Here is a 15,825-nt window from a genome sequence, read left to right as displayed (position 1 = left end):
AAGATATAGATTGGATTTCAAATACACCCCACATTAAAAAATCAGAGCCTCATAAAGTAATCATGCACTCCTGTAACATTACCAATGGTTATTATATTTTCACGAGCCGACTGCCAGGGGGAACGAGGCCAAGAGGTTATTGGCTAGGCAAGGAGTCTGTATATTGTAGCTGAAATTACTGTGATGCTAAGCAGACTGAAGTACGTTTCTAAGCAGCGGAGTAAAAGAACAGTACACTGTTTTATATCAGAGCTGCAGACTACGTGTCTTGCTGTCTACCATCACGACTGTCCTCTACCATGACGAGTCTGCAGGAAGATGTGGCAGGCACGCACACACACACACACACACACACACACACACACACACACACACACACACACACACACACACACACACACACACACACACACACACACACACACACACACACGCAAGCACATTCCTGATGCTGTGGGACTTCTCTGGACAACCAGGATATCCAATCTCCTAGAGGGTCTCTTTAACTGGCCTCCATATCCTTTCAAGCTTGTCTAACAGTGGTGGAGCTATTGGTTCTGGATAGATTCAGCAGGTCTGCCAATAGCCTGTTAGCCCCACACAGCTACTGTATATATTTACGGTTCAAAAAACATCTCCTCCTTTTGACTTGTGTTACATCTGCAGGGCTGCCTCTACAGAGCCCACTGAAACCCTGCGTCTCATCCTCCCGTCCAGAATGGAGGAGAGGAAAGACGGGTGGACTAGTGGTGGGAGAGGGCCCGTAGGGACACCAGACCTCCAGCAGCGGAGCAAGGACAGCCTGTGCTGTGAGCACTTAACGGCCTGGCTCGCTCTTTGACAGGCCCCAGTGACGTTAATGAGGAATAATGCCGTTCGTGCAAACACTGGGGACTCGATCGAAACGGCAAAGACTGCGTGGAAGCTGAGGCGTTTGTGGGAATGGCATGACGATGAGGGAGAGGCTTTGATGTAGAACTGAGATGGGCTTAAGCTCTGATGGATGGTGGCCAGGGCCTTGTGAAGATTACTGAATCCACACCAAGGAGGATGTGTGTGTGACAGCACTGAGAGCTGGGGAGATCAGCTCCAAACCAGCCTAAACCAGTAAAGCACCAGCGTGCATGTTAAATACATACAGCCGCGAACACAGAGAGCGCTCTTCTCTTGCCCACCAGACATATGCAATGATCAGCAGAAGACTCACATTTACATATCACTGTGAATATATTGGAAATGCTGCTCTCATTCCTTTATTCAAATGCATTAACTTGCAAAACTAAGGATAAAAACAGATGGGGCTCAGTGAATGAAGTTCTCTATATGATTTTGTTTCTCTGCTCTGAGGATTTGGAGGGCTGAAAAAAAAGGGAGAAAGACAGAATACTTTTGTTCCTGCCTAGGAGCTCAAGGGGCTTACCAAATAAGGCCCGGATTTCTTTAGCCCAGCAAACAGAGACAGAATCAAATCCCCTGTTCCAGAGCGTTTCTTTTTAATAACAGAGGAGCACAATTCCCCATCTCTGGGTATGAGGGAGGGGGAGCAGGCAGAATGTGCCAGTACAGATGGCAGTCTGGGTGGGGAACATGAGGAGGAGGGGAGTGGTAAGTCCTCATCGAAAAGGAACTAAATGCGAGCTGCCCAGCTTCCCTGCCAATCTGGACCAATGACAGGGTGGCTTACTTATAAAGACAGGGTCAAATGGAATGACCTGGCCTTGGATTGTCCTCCTGATTGGGCCTCATTAGCCATAATGGAATTAAAAAGCCACAGGAGTGAGATCACTGAGTGACCAGAATCGAGAACACTCGTGAACACTCATACTCATTCTTCCCGTGCCATTGGCTAGGTTGTCCGAAACGCACTCTTTCTTAAATTGCCTTATTTATGAGTCAGTGAGCAATGATCACCATGTATCTCCACATGCCGCAGCCAGACAGCCAGAGCTCTGATTCATCCCTCAGTCCCAGTCTGAGCATGTTGAAAAATGCATGGCTGGAGAGTACAGTGTGTGGCAAGGCTGTGAGGAGAAGAGAGGAGGAGCGGGGTCTGGCTGGCGGCCTGAGGATCTAAAGGAAAGAACTGCGGCTCTTGTAGAGAACAGACTGGATCAATTTCACAGACATGGGCTGATAAGAGGGCCGCCGCGCTAATGAGAGAGAGACATGATTTATTAACGTGTGCTTGTTTCAGTCTGGGAGGGGAACACAGCGCTAACAGACCAGGGTCACATGGGTCAGGGATAGCAGAGGAGCTGCCAGAACGGCAGAACATATAGTCCATACCACTGCAGCTGTAGAGAAAATAAACAGAGAGGATACTTATTACTGGTGGGATTTATTTTGCTTAGAGGCATGTATCGCATAGCATAGCATCCCCCGGCCCCAATAACTAACCTACAGCTGCTGAACATATCCAGACGAGTTACTGTATGTTATCAGGTGATAAATGATTTGTCATCTATCTCTTGGTGGATTGTCTGAAAGCGTGAATGGTGCTTAATGGATGGTGTAATCATTGTGTAAAAGGCTGTAAAACACTACACCCACGTCTTGAAATGGGAGATGGATTTTGAGACTACGCTGAACAAGCTTGTTTTCATTTCATTTCATTTTTCAATATGGTGATTTTCGAGACGGTTTGTTTGGACCGATGCCCACCAGTAGAAAAATGGCACAGTACAATCTAGGCCCCTGGCGTAATTCATATCTACAGGGACACACACCCTTTCCCACTAAATGCCACGTTGAGATATCAGATCACGACAATACACACCCCTTCCACAACTGTCATCAGTCTCCTGTGTAGGAAGAATGTTATTGTGCCTCTTTCTCTCTCAGGGTTTTCTGTTTCCACGACAGTCATGCTGTATGTTGCTCTGTTCTCTCACCTGGGCCGCTGCTGTAGAGCCAGGCATTACTCTAAACCCTGTGTTCTACAACAGCTAGAGCACTGACTCCAGTCATTACACTGACAAATGGAAGCAGAAAAGCAGAAACGGCATTAGTCTTGCTCAGGCTTGTAGGCTGCCAGTTAAGCCTGGTGTGCAATTAGAATTAATGTAGGAGGTTTCACCACATCAGGCATTATGTGTGTGTGTGTGTGTGTGTGTGTGTGTGTGTGTGTGTGTGTGTGTGTGTGTGTGTGTGTGTGTGTGTGTGTGTGTGTGTGTATAAATGGAGGAGTGTGTCTACACTATGAGTTCGACGAGATGACTTCCCAATCATCCGTCATCATCACTACAGTCGAGGACACGGTCATAATCCTATCCATTACTCATTAAATCAGCTGCATTCTGAATGAGTCAAATGAACTTGGGGTGCAGGATTGTTGTCTGAGGTTCGAGTTGAGTCACTATTCTGTGGCTGCCACGGGGAAGAGTGTGATAAGGGGGCGTTCAGAGAACATGGAGGTTCAAAAGCATCTTTTCGCAGTTTGACTTTCTCATGATTGAGCTGGTGGGAGTACAGTATAATAAGTTCTCAGGGAGAGTTTATAAAAATATGTTTACCAGTTTGGCCTCTCTTTCACTGCCTTCCCTGACTGTGCGGAAAAATAGCTCCCCATCTGTGTGTGTGGGCTGAATGATTAATCAGGGGACATAAAAACAGGGGACGCATATACATTTTCCCTTTTCCCTACAAACAACAAAAGCAACAATAACAACAACAACAACAACAACAACAGAAGAGCTCATCATGAAAACGGAGGAAAGTCTCTTATGTGTTTCAAAGTCAAACACCAGCTGGTAGCCATAGACCAGACACAGTCTGGCGCTGACATCTCTGGCTGGAGAGACTGTGATCCTCTCTGGCTTTGCAGAACAAACACAGCCTTCTGTGGCCAGGTATTTCCACACAGCATTAGAGTAATCCATCAGAATAGTCCGCTTCCGCTAATTTCATGTTCAGCACCTGGGTGTTACTTTTACGTTTTTCAAAAATTCCATTAGCCTAAAGTATAATTAATTCCCCTTTCATGAAAATTGTATTACTCGAAGCTGTGAGACCTATGAGCTCCTCCGAGACCTTTCATTCATCACTGAATTTACCTGACAGAATTACGGGGGTATTTTTAGCCCTGGACACTTCTTTGTGGCATTACATTATGCACGTCTTCCTGAGCGCTGATCATCTATTTTCCAGACAAGGAAGGATGTTCCAGAAGGTTCTATATGGGTGTGCAGGTATGACGATGACTAAAAATAAAAGGTGAGGATGTGGGCTGGCAGGTGTGACATGATTACAGGTTTCAGTCACAGCTGTTTCAGGGCAGCCATTTCAGTGTCTTGTGTAACGGTTTCCCCCTGAATCATCCTAAACAAAATGACTTCCATAGTCGTTTACAATATTACCACTGGCTACTGACGTTACACTAAATGTTAAACAAAAAACGAGGCATCAGGACACAACAGAGAGTGATGTCATGGCATGTCTAGTCAATCAGGTGTAGTATGTGGCAATCTTTGTACAGGATGTGGAGTAGTCTATGGATGAGTGTTCTGTGATGCAGGATGAGTGTGTTTCAGTTGGAAACTCTTGTCTGTAGAGCAGATACTGTAGATCTCACAGGCGAGGCGGCCAAAGCCTTCACACTCCAGAGAAGTGGATGTTAATTACTAGTCCATATTTTAATTACTCATCACTTGGCATGACGACAGGCCTGGACTGAAAAATAGCAGCTTGACAACCCTCATTTAAGAGAAACAAAGGAGAGTGGACATTTCTGCGTCCCACTGACCACGGGTAATTGAAAGCACATTTGGAGTATGGGGCAGAAGGAAAACAGGATACGGCTGAGAGCGTTATTTTAGCCGCTGACGTTAGCCCCAGTGCTTCTCCCTCAGCCCAGATAAAGGCTGGAGCAATGTTTTCATCTGGGAAGTCAGCAATTAGTGCTGGTTTGAAGGCTGCATTGGAATTCAACCTGTTTTCTTTGTTAAATGGCAGGGGCTTCACATCACTGTTATGGTCTATGTGGGGAAATAAATGGTCAACAACCCCATTCTGGGTCATAACACTTTCCCTCCATCCATGCATGCTCATGTATGATTACTTCCTCTTGAACTGGTTGACTTCACTGCTGGATCACGATCAAATGAGTGAGATAAGAACTCTTTATGAAAACATACACATTATTGTTCTTCACATTCTGCTCTTTCACCGGCCAGTGTCCCTACATGCAAGTTTAAAGTAAACATCCTTTCCCAGAGTGCTCCAGGACAGGACCTTCACGTCTCCATAATTCATCTCATGATTAGACCATTTAGGTTATCAACAGGAGAGAGGCCTATGTAAATACTCACAACAAAACCAGTGGTAATGCGTCTATGTCGCAAGAGGGTTGATAGCAGCAGACCTTTGTAAATAAGTCATACAGATATGGAGGATTAAAAAAAAAGAAGCAACCCAACACAGCTTATGGATGACATACCATTATGTTATATGCCAACTCAATAGAGATGCTTTCAAATATTGACAGTTGACTTTCTCTGAGACTCATGTATTATTCATAAAATGTGTATGTGATCAATGGCGGCTGTCGGAGACAACATGGCTGACTTTGAGATCCTGTCCTGCTTTTATTGCCTCCGGCAAGGCGCTGGGGCTATCAGAACCTCTCCTGACTGACTGAGCCATTCCTCATCGCATCAGCGTCTCGGGGGGATCGGAAATCTTCCCCGGGAGGCTCCTGGAGGAACTCTTTGTTTGCAGGTCGTAGCGTGTCTTCCGAAAATATAGCCATCCCCCTCAGAGACCCAAATGCGTTGTACAGATGCAGGTATTTCCCCCTCTATGTCACGCATCATTCAGGTCTTCCTATTAGAACCAGGCCGAGTCCATAAATACACATTTCTGGCAAAGGGGCAGTCCATAGTGAGTGCATTATTCATCATCACAGCAACCTGCTGCATATATCCATGCCGTTCACTTTCTAGGGCCCAACCTTCAAAGGGAAACAGGGTTGGCAAGGGGAGATCCTCACAAAAGGCCTCCTTAATGTGTCTGAATTGGCAAGGGGGGAGAGCCAGGGCCTATCTGAGGATTATGCTCTTTCTTTGTGTTCATGTGTAAACCTCAAAGGAAGCCTGTCCATCTCTCTCCACACACACCAAAGGGCTGTTCCACTGGCATATGGAGAGTGATTAATGACCTAGCTAACCCAGAGCTCTATGCTAAACTACACGACCCCAGTCTAATTACTGGGAGAACGAACTCGAGCATGTTGCGCGCATCTCAATGTATTAGAATAGACCTACATTAAAATGGATGACAAACGCAATCCTGGATTATGCTCTGAATATAATAATAAAAAAAACATGGCAAAGAAATATGCCCGGGAATCAAAACCAGCCTGTCATGAATAATATAACTGTCTGGTGCAAATTGCAGTCAGTGAATTAATTAAATAAATAATGAATTGATTATATGCATCTTACAGCACAGTGAAATGATTTGTGCATGCCAAGAGGGACTGTGGCATTATCGGGGGAGAGATTGTTGTTGCACTGCTCCAACAAGCTTAATGAAAGTGAAATGAAGAATTCCATCCTTTTAATAACACTTGTTATAATTGAACTTCTCAATGAGAGCAGGGCATAAGTGCAGCAGATTTATTTTAAATCGTAAATTACACACCAACCACAGAATTCACTCTTCATTCCCTTAGGAACAGATGTGCCCAGCTCCACTTTTGTTATCTGATTGGCTGAGAGGGAATTGAAGCGCTCAATAGAGCATGTCCTTTTTTCGGTTTGGATTACACTGGCATATAAAAACCTCTCCTTGATCAATACTCTATCTACAATCCTGAACAGTTGCAAAATCGTGTTCTATTCCTCTCGCTTCTGCTCAGTGGGAGATGGAGCATTTACAGTTTCATAACAATCTGAAATGACTAATATGTTTAGCGAGAAAGTCCATGAAGTCTACTTAATTATCGTGAATATAATAAGAAGTGGCAACAGTGAAGTAGTGTAGAACGGGCTACTTAGTTTTAGTTGGGTGTTTTAAAATACATGTCCACATCAACAAAAATAGTTATTCCAGTAAAATTTCCATTAAAATAGAAGTATTTCCGAACTGAAAGAATAAAACTCCACCTTCAGTATGCCTTCAGGGAAGTGCATTCTCTGAGTCATTATTCTCTGATTAAAATCTAGATCATAGACATACAGTATTTCTCTGATAAAACTCAGGCTCCTAGTCTATTGGACCCATGACAATGATGTTGTCCCTGTCTATCGAGAGGAAAGCCGAAACCTCTGTCTCATGAGACACATTTGAGATTGAATATGAAATTTCCCCTTGAAGAGACAATCTGTGTTACAAACTGTTTCTCAGAAGAAGGAACCACACAGGAAGTGGTCGGGAGTGCATGTCTCTTCCTGCACAAGTCAGAGGAGTTCTGAGTTCCTCTCCAGCACAATGGAGGCCCGCCAGGCCCCCACCTCTGATTGAATTAGTCTGGAGGAGCAACAGGGGCCCTCAGGACAATATTTTCATAGCAATAAGGAAAACCTTGCTTATGAACCTCCACAGGCAAATATTTGGCTTAGGGTCAGCTCTATTAAAAGCCCCCTGAGGAATATGATTGGGCCAAAGTCTACACAGGGATGGTAAAAGTAAAGATGATAAAATAGTATGGGCATTTATAAGGCCTCCAGGCTTTGGGTTAGTAAATCAAAATGCCCCAAATGTATCTAGGTAATGCAGTGTGTTTTGGGTCAGTGGGGTTGCCACGTCAGCACAATAATTAGCTCCAGTGACATACTGTACCCTACGTGACATAGGCTGGGGAAGGGAGACTCAGTGCTCAGCTCTTCCCCTACAAGGTTTCTATTGTGAATGATCATGCACATATCTCGAATATAATACCCAATGACAGTGGGTGCGTGGGTGGATGGGGTGGATATGTGGCCACGCAGTGCAGCTGGAGGGATTCCCAGCATCCCCTGGGGCAGCTAACACAGCACAGCACACTGACAGACAGGAAGCCAGAGATATTCAGGTAGGAGAGGAAGAGAACCACAGGAAGACAGAGAGAGAGAAGGTGAGCTTTGTGGTATCTTGAATCCATAGCCGGGAGATCCGTCAGGATGCTGAAGTTAATCATCTGAATTCTGGATCACCTTTAAGGATTTACAGAGCTCCCCACAGAGTGTTTATAGACTAGAGGACAAACTCAGCAGACTCCTGGTATTGAAACAGGGACGAGTCACTTCCACTGTTCCACTCTCAGACTGTGATTCAGTTACAACAACACAGTCATAAGTAGCGGTTTGTTTAGTCTCCAAACAGCTATGGGTGACTTTGGCAAAGTTTTCGAGAAATAACAGTGGTCTTACGGTGATACAGTAAATGCCTTTTTCCCAGTCACATACACACCCATTCCCTTTCACTTATTTCTGTGTCTTGTTAGGGGTCCATAGTGCTCATAGTGCAGTACCTGTATCCACTCCTTGTTGGAGTCCTCTTGCGGGGTCCAGCCGTTCTCATAGTAGTTGAGTCTGGAGCGCTCTGGAGACCAGCTAGGGTTGTATTGGGACGAGGCCATGATCTGGTCGGAGGCTATCTCCCCTGACTCCAACCCCAATGGGTCTGTGCAGTCAAAATCTGAATGGAAGAGAGAGAGAGAGAGAGAGCGAGAAAGAGAGAGAGAGAGAGAGAGAGAGAGAGAAAGATGTTAGTCTAACTTTAGCACCGAACGTCCTCGGTCCAAAGTGCACATCATGCCCACCAAACGAAGCTTGTCTCTGGGGAGTGGGACACTCAGTGGCAGGGTACTCTGGTGGCCGGAATAAAGAGCACATCTGTGCCGCCTCAGCAAATCTCTGCTTCCGCTCCCTCTCTTTCCCTCCACACACAGTGGCTTTAATGGAGGCACAGTGGAAGTGTGCTACATTAAGACATAAAGCTTTATTCATAAAACATTCAGTATAGTGCTAAGTTGAAAAATGGACTATTATGCATTAAAGTTTTTGCTGGTGCATCCCTTCCCTGCTCCCTGTAGGCAGTTTATCTGTTTCTCACATGGTGCATATTTCCTAATGTTGCTGTCTTCAGGGTGTTGAGCACATTATAGTCTCTGTGTTAGCAGCCATATATCAGCCAAAATGTCCTACCACCCAGGATAGAGGGCATCCCTTGTTTGTGTTGACATAGTGCAGCCGTCCTGAGGCATCTGAAGCTAGGTGGGTAGGGACAGCAGGGTCAGCCTGGGCCCCACCTCTGACCCCTAGGGGTCAACATCCACAAATCCCTGCATATGGCACTATGGGCTCCGGGGAGGGCATAGGGTGAAGGAAGAAGAGCTAACCTGACCTGGCCAGTGATTGTATAATCACACACACACACACACACACACACACACACACACACACACACACACACACACACACACACACACACACACACACATTATATATACCAGAGTTGTGCAGCAGCCCGGAGACCCAGGTCTGAAAGTGGTGTGACAGATGGAGAGACCATCTGTGTTAGCTCATAGACATCAGCAGAGGAGCAGTCCCTGGCTGCTCCACACCCTGTGCCCTACCGACTGCACATGAGTGAATGAGAGAGAAAGACACTGAGAAAAATGTCTCACACCCCTCTACTCTCATCTTCTCTGTTCTCAGTCCCCTTATTTTCTGATCAAACGCTGGTTGAAATCTCTCATAAACAACAGCCTCCTCAGAGCCAGATCAGCATCCGTCTGCGTCTAAACAAAGAGCCTCTAGTTTAGATCAGACAGATAGACAGATAGATCTGACCATGAGGGATATCAGCCTGCGTCTAAAGCACACTGTGAAGTAGAATGATCAAGGAGATAGTGAAGCTGCCAGAAGGAGGAGACTGAAAACAGGCTATTTCATCAAAGCAGAACAACCTTATCGTCATCTGATCAACACCTTTCAAGCGGAGTGTGCCTCTCTGACGATATATAGCGAGGGAGGGAGGGAGGGAGGGAGGGATAATATACATGGACTATACATCAAGAGGGAGGGAGGCATGGACTATACATCAAGGAGATAAAGGATATACTGTAGAACAAATACAAAAAACGGCATAGACAGGGGCCTCTGTGTGACATAACTGGGTTCAGTGATGAAATTGAGCCATGTGATCTCAATAGACAGAAGTATCCACTGACCAGAGATACACGATCAGATATTCTTTATTGTTATAATTGTTAAGGCTGGGATTATGGGTAATCTGATCTAACATCTGTGGTTATGGACAACTTCTACCTGGAGAGAGTGGTAGGTGCTGGTGACAAGCAGTCATCGCTGTGCTCAGAGCTGGGGGTCCTCAGTGTGCATGTCTCCCCACGGGGGGCTATAACCATCTGGGATGATTAGTGGTTTATTTAACACCAGCCATCACCATAACAACCCGAGGAGGGGGTAGACAGGGGGTGGGGTGGGTTGGGCCGGGTGTCGAGGCTGGTATGGGGGACTGGGGGTGGTCTGTGGGAGAGATTTACAACCTTGGATGGTGGTTGTCTTCGCAAATGAAATGTTTAGTCGAAGCATTTCTCAAATTGGGGTCAAGGGGTCGAGCCCCATGACGATGATGCAGTATGAAACAGGCCTGTGAGCAGTCTGGTGAGCCCCTCATGTCTGTCTGCCCCCCTGGTGCTCTGCCCCAGTGTGTAAACCAACCCTCGTAAACCAGCGGAGATGGCCCATGCCTTGTAACACATCCACTTAATGAAAGACTGGGAGGTGATGATTTAATAACTCCCATAGTCCCACATTTAACAGTCTGCTAACGCGGGGGAACATTGCTTGTACAGATATATGTAGCTTTAGTCATGGTTGGTTTACTATGTAATGTTTTCTTTAATTGAAAATGTATGGGTGCCAGCAAGTTAGCAGCTGATGATAAACAGGACTCACCCTCTGGCACAGTCCGCTCTATGACGGTGAAGTTGGCAGAGAAGCCCTCCTTGGCGATGGCGCTGTCCGTGTTGATTGTCAGGGCCAGGATGCCCGTGTAGGACAGGATGCGTCCAGGGGTGTTTTGCCCACAGTACCGCCCGATGTATGGACCAACTGTGGAGAGAAAGAGAGAGAGAGAGAGAAGAGAGAGAGAGAGAGAGACTGTTACCAAGTTTACCACTGGAGGTGGGAGTATATCGTTGAGTCAGTATTTGCTTGCTGTGGTACAGTCATATGGGTGAACATTACCAACCACAGCACTCTTACAGAGGTGAGAGAACTCATGTGTCAGTGGGGTATGAGGGGGCTGTATTCTTGGAGACCTGGGAGGATTTTCACTTGTTGACCTCATAAAGGCGTGTGGGAAAAAGGTCCTGACATTCCACACCCCCTTGCCCACGAAACACAAAGAAGAGAGGAAGTGGACTTCTGCAAGACAAGTCGAGGTCGAGGTTTCCGTCTGTTTTGTGGTCATAAATTCCTGGGCCTTTTTTGACTGATGGTTTAGTGCTGAGGTGGACATGGTCACGGTTGAGAGAGTTCCCAAAAAAACACAAAAAGAAAGAAAGGAGAAAAGACCAAACAAACAGAGAAGGGAAAAAGAGGGAATGTCAAAGAAGAGAGGGCAATACAATTAAAAGCATGGCACGGTTCCACTGAGCAATCTCAGTACCGTATTGGAGGGATTGAGTGTGCGGGGTGGGGGGGGGGGGGTGGGGGTAAGGGAACAGGGTTTTTTTTGGTCTGTGTGGGCCTCTGTGGATGTTAAGCAGGTCTGGAGGCCTGCTGCTTATCTGTGATTAGTAAGGCTGTGATCAGTGTTGAGTGACTGGCTGTTCCCCTCTCACCTCCCTTCATCCAGACATGCCACTTACAGCCAGGCTCACAGATGAAAGGCAGAGGAGAGGGGGAGTTAGGGCAGAGGCCTGATGGCTCAAATTCATCATCATAACACAAGAGTGTATGTGTGTGTGTGTGTGTGTGTGTGTGTGTGTGTGTGTATGTATGTGTGTGTGTGTGTGTGTGTGTGTGTGTGTGTGTGTGTGTTTGTGTGTGTGTGTGTGTGTGTGTGTGTGTGTGTGTGTGTGGAAACTAGTTAGGGGGAAGGGCATGACTCTCAAATCCAAAGGCCTCGTTCGGAAAAAAGCCATCTCCTAGATTATCTGCATGACTCAATGGCGCTATGAAATTTTAAAGGGCTTCACTGTGAACTCTGTGTCCTGCATGTCTCTCAAGTCCTAGGGGAGGAGTGGGGGGAGAGTGTAACACATTCTCTCTGCCCACCATCGGCTGCTTGAAACGGGGGGAGGAAGGCAGTGTGACTCCCCTGGCGCTGCATGGGAGCCATCACCCCTGATCGCCCCCGTTGTGAGTGCCTCCAGCCTTCCGTGCTAATGCACTATTGATCCAAAAGGCACCACAGGTACTGCCTAGCTTTCATCAGGGGCTGACACACACCATGTGCTCCAGCTGCCCTTCCATGTCCCAGGCCCTGTTGTTCTCCAAACCTGTCTCACACACTCAATTACACAAGACCAGTGTGAAGCCACACCAGCCTAGTGTTTTTCCCAATTTCAGACCCCCAAAGGCTTAACCACTGACATAGGAGCAACCATGGCTATTTCTTTAGCGGGTGATAACATTTTAATATTCTCTGAATTTTAATAAAAACTTGTGGTCTGTAGAGGGGAAAGTTTCGCAACAAAGTGAGTGTCTTAATTGTTGATAACAGATGTCACTTTTGTCTACGTCGTCTCACCTTGTGACAAAAATAAAGGCGATAATAATGTGACACAGACGGAGCCCTCAAGGTCCTGACAGCTTTTCTAATCAACACTGTTAATCTCAGAGAATTAAAAAAGCTCCCACCTTAGAGGAAAATGTATGAATGATTGATGAAAAAGCTGTAACACTTTTATATGAAATACTGGAGTCTGGCACATTTCCAAAACACAGGAAAAGACCAGGATGACAGTCAGGTGGTGTTGGTATGGAGCCAATCAGTCCACTCCTGAAGGAACACCAGTAGGGAGTGGTACAGTAGGCTGTTGCCATTGTCTACATGCCACGGCCAACTGCCAACTGCCAACTGAAAAACATAAACAACCCTACCAGCACAATGCATAGCTGTAAGAGAAGGGAGGGGGCAATATCATAACGAGGAAATGTTTGGCATTCAGCAATCATTAAGCTTTGTGTCCACACGTCCATATCCTTGACAGGGATCATTATGGGATGCTTTCTCTACCAGGGGTCTCATCAAAACACAACACTTCCTCTAATTTTCTCTGGGTATCAATCACAGGACATAGTTCAGAGTGATAGCATTTCCCAGTACTGGAGAATGCGCATTTTCACAAAAGGCTATCAACCACTCCTTTCTCCATAACAAAACAAAGGACTGTCTTCCTCGACTCTCTCCATTGTGTTAGAATGCATGGTCAGGCACAGAGCCATTTGCATACAGCGGAGGAGTTAAAGTGAAGTCAGCTGTTTAGCTGTGTGGGCTCCACCTGGGCAGCCTAGTTGTCAGGATACTAACACACTATCACTGTGGGGTTTGTTCTACCCTTTTGTGGTGAGTTTAACTGACCATCTCACTCAATAATTGGTTTTCCAGATATGATTCCTAAATCGTCTTATGGTCACCACAGAAATTAAGTGAAAACCTTTAGTTTATAAAACAACATAATTGTATCTGCCTGTCTCTCTACATTCAGTTTGTTTTGATACTGAACTATGATGTTGTGTTTTGAACTTAGTGCTGTTAGATGAGCTCACCTCCAGGAAAGCCATCCCAGATCTCCAGCCGGTCATAGCGACAGAAGACCCCTGTGGGGGGAGTCGTGTCGGGCTCCAGCTCAAAGCTCTCAAACTCCAGGATGATCTCCGACATCTTGGGGGCAAAGATCATGAAGGTACAGTCCAGGTTGTTGGGGTACTTCTCAGGGAAACCCGGAGACTTTATGACCCCACTGTTGGAGGTGAAGTTTCTGGAGCATTCGGGACCTGAGAGGGAGAGAGGAAGGGGAGAGAAAGAGATACTTTTGAGTCAGTGGCGGTTTATTGCTTGTTTGTTTGTGAGGTCCTTTGTGCTTTGTGATAGGAAAGCTCTGGGACCCAGCTGGTGCATTGACACCATGGTTTATAACCCAGAGAGTGAGACCACCTCCATAGTCGTGCCTTTCAATGGGCTCCTACAGCTCATCCTGGGCAATACATGCCATACCTTCACCTCTTCACTTTCTCATTCTGATCTGTATACCTCAGTGTCTGTGTGTGTGTGTGTGTGTGTGTGTGTGTGTGTGTGTGTGTGTGTGTGTATGGTACCTCTGCAGCGTGTTAAATCTGTTGCTCTGTTGGTTGGTGTGAGTGTAAACATACATCAACATAAGCCTCAATCACCAGCACAGGATTCTTGGAGGAATGACTAAACATGCCACTTGGCTTGCGTTGCAACCTTCCACCTTGTGCGACATATGAGAAGTGCTTAGAGAAAATTAGAGCCTCAGCGAAGACAGTCAAGGGGTTTGCATACACATACAAATACACACTCACACACACAAATACACACTCACACACACAAACACATTCACACACACTCCTCAGTTTTATATCGCACGTCAAAACATTTACTCCTGCTGTGGCTCCCTCGAGGGTTGCCTTTCAGCTGATGAAGAATGTAAGCAAATTTCACTCATTCGTCACTTCCCACACCATCAAGGACAAATGATTATGATATAACACTCGGTGACACTTGATGTACAAAATGATGACTGAAATTGCAAGGAAATGTGTCTCTATGTTCTGTACTTCCGCAGAGGTGGCTGCCTGTTTCAGCAGCTCCGTCTTTTTTTAGTTATTTATAGTCGTTTATAGTAGTTTTTTTATACTGTTTGTTAAAACTAACATCGGAATTTATCCAAAATAACCATGGACACAAAACTTTTTATTACTTTTTCACCGTTTTACTACTCATCTGTTTACTATGTGTGTGGGCCTCTGTGGATGTTAAGCAAGTTTACTACTCAACTACGGACTGTTTTTATTCCTGGTGGATCTGCGTGCTGTGAGACCGCTATTGTTTACTTTCAAGAACAGCTGATCCCGTCGGCTCAGCCAGGAATGGTTGTCAGCGTGCTGCCCACTGTACTGGAAGAAATAAGAAGACGGCATCGGGGTAGCAGAGCGGGGTGAAGCGACGGATGAAGAAAAGGAGATATAAACCGTATCTTACTTCTATCATAATGGGCAACATGAGATCTCTGGGCAATAAGATGGAGGAGCTTCCCGCACTGGTGAGAGGTCAGAGGGAATACCATGAATGCAGTCTTATGTGTTTTATGGAGACATGGCTACAGGAGGTTGTTCCCGATGCAAACACCACCATCGAGGGCTTTCAGACAGTGCGGGCAGCCAGGATTCACCGTCAGTGCGGCAAAAAGCGAGGCGGAAGAGTTGCTGTATTTGTCAATAACAGATGGTGCAATCCTGGCCATATTCACGTGAAGGAAAGCGTCTGCAGCCCGGACATCAAACTTTTGGCCGTAGGACTTCGCCCATATTATTTGGCACGTGAGTTCTCACATGTTATTGTTGTGGTCGCATATATCCCCCCTCTGCTGGTGCAGAGGCAGTGTGTGAGACTGTGCACGCTGTTATTGCGAGACTACAGACCCAGCACCCCAACACATTCATTGCAATCTCCGGGGATTTTAACCATGTCACCCTGACAAAAACACTGGCAACGTTCTCCCAGTTTGTGAAGTGCCCCACTAGGGAGAACAAAACACTGGACCTGTTAATGTGAAGGATGCCTACATCTCTACAGCATTCCCCCCCGGGCAGATCGGACCACAACCTAGTCCACCTCAAGCCCATG

The 15,825-nt window shown here is 46.1% G+C and overlaps 1 protein-coding gene across 1 annotated transcript in view; it reads right to left on the bottom strand.

Moving 5' to 3' along the window:
- nrp1a (neuropilin 1a) overlaps nucleotides 1–15,825 on the bottom strand; it is a 54,515-nt gene that overhangs the window by 14,638 nt on the left and 24,052 nt on the right. Inside the window, exons 4-6 of the mRNA XM_083670919.1 lie at nucleotides 13,725–13,952; nucleotides 10,902–11,057; nucleotides 8,450–8,616 (exon numbers count right to left, since the gene is read on the bottom strand). Of these exons, the coding sequence (XP_083527045.1) occupies nucleotides 8,450–8,616; nucleotides 10,902–11,057; nucleotides 13,725–13,952 (551 nt within the window). The remainder of the gene's footprint in view (nucleotides 1–8,449; nucleotides 8,617–10,901; nucleotides 11,058–13,724; nucleotides 13,953–15,825) is intronic.

This window comes from Argentina silus (assembly GCF_951799395.1).
Source record: "Argentina silus genome assembly, chromosome: 1".
Classification (NCBI taxonomy): Eukaryota; Metazoa; Chordata; class Actinopteri; order Argentiniformes; family Argentinidae; genus Argentina; species Argentina silus.
This window is presented reverse-complemented; position numbering and strand designations above follow the sequence as displayed.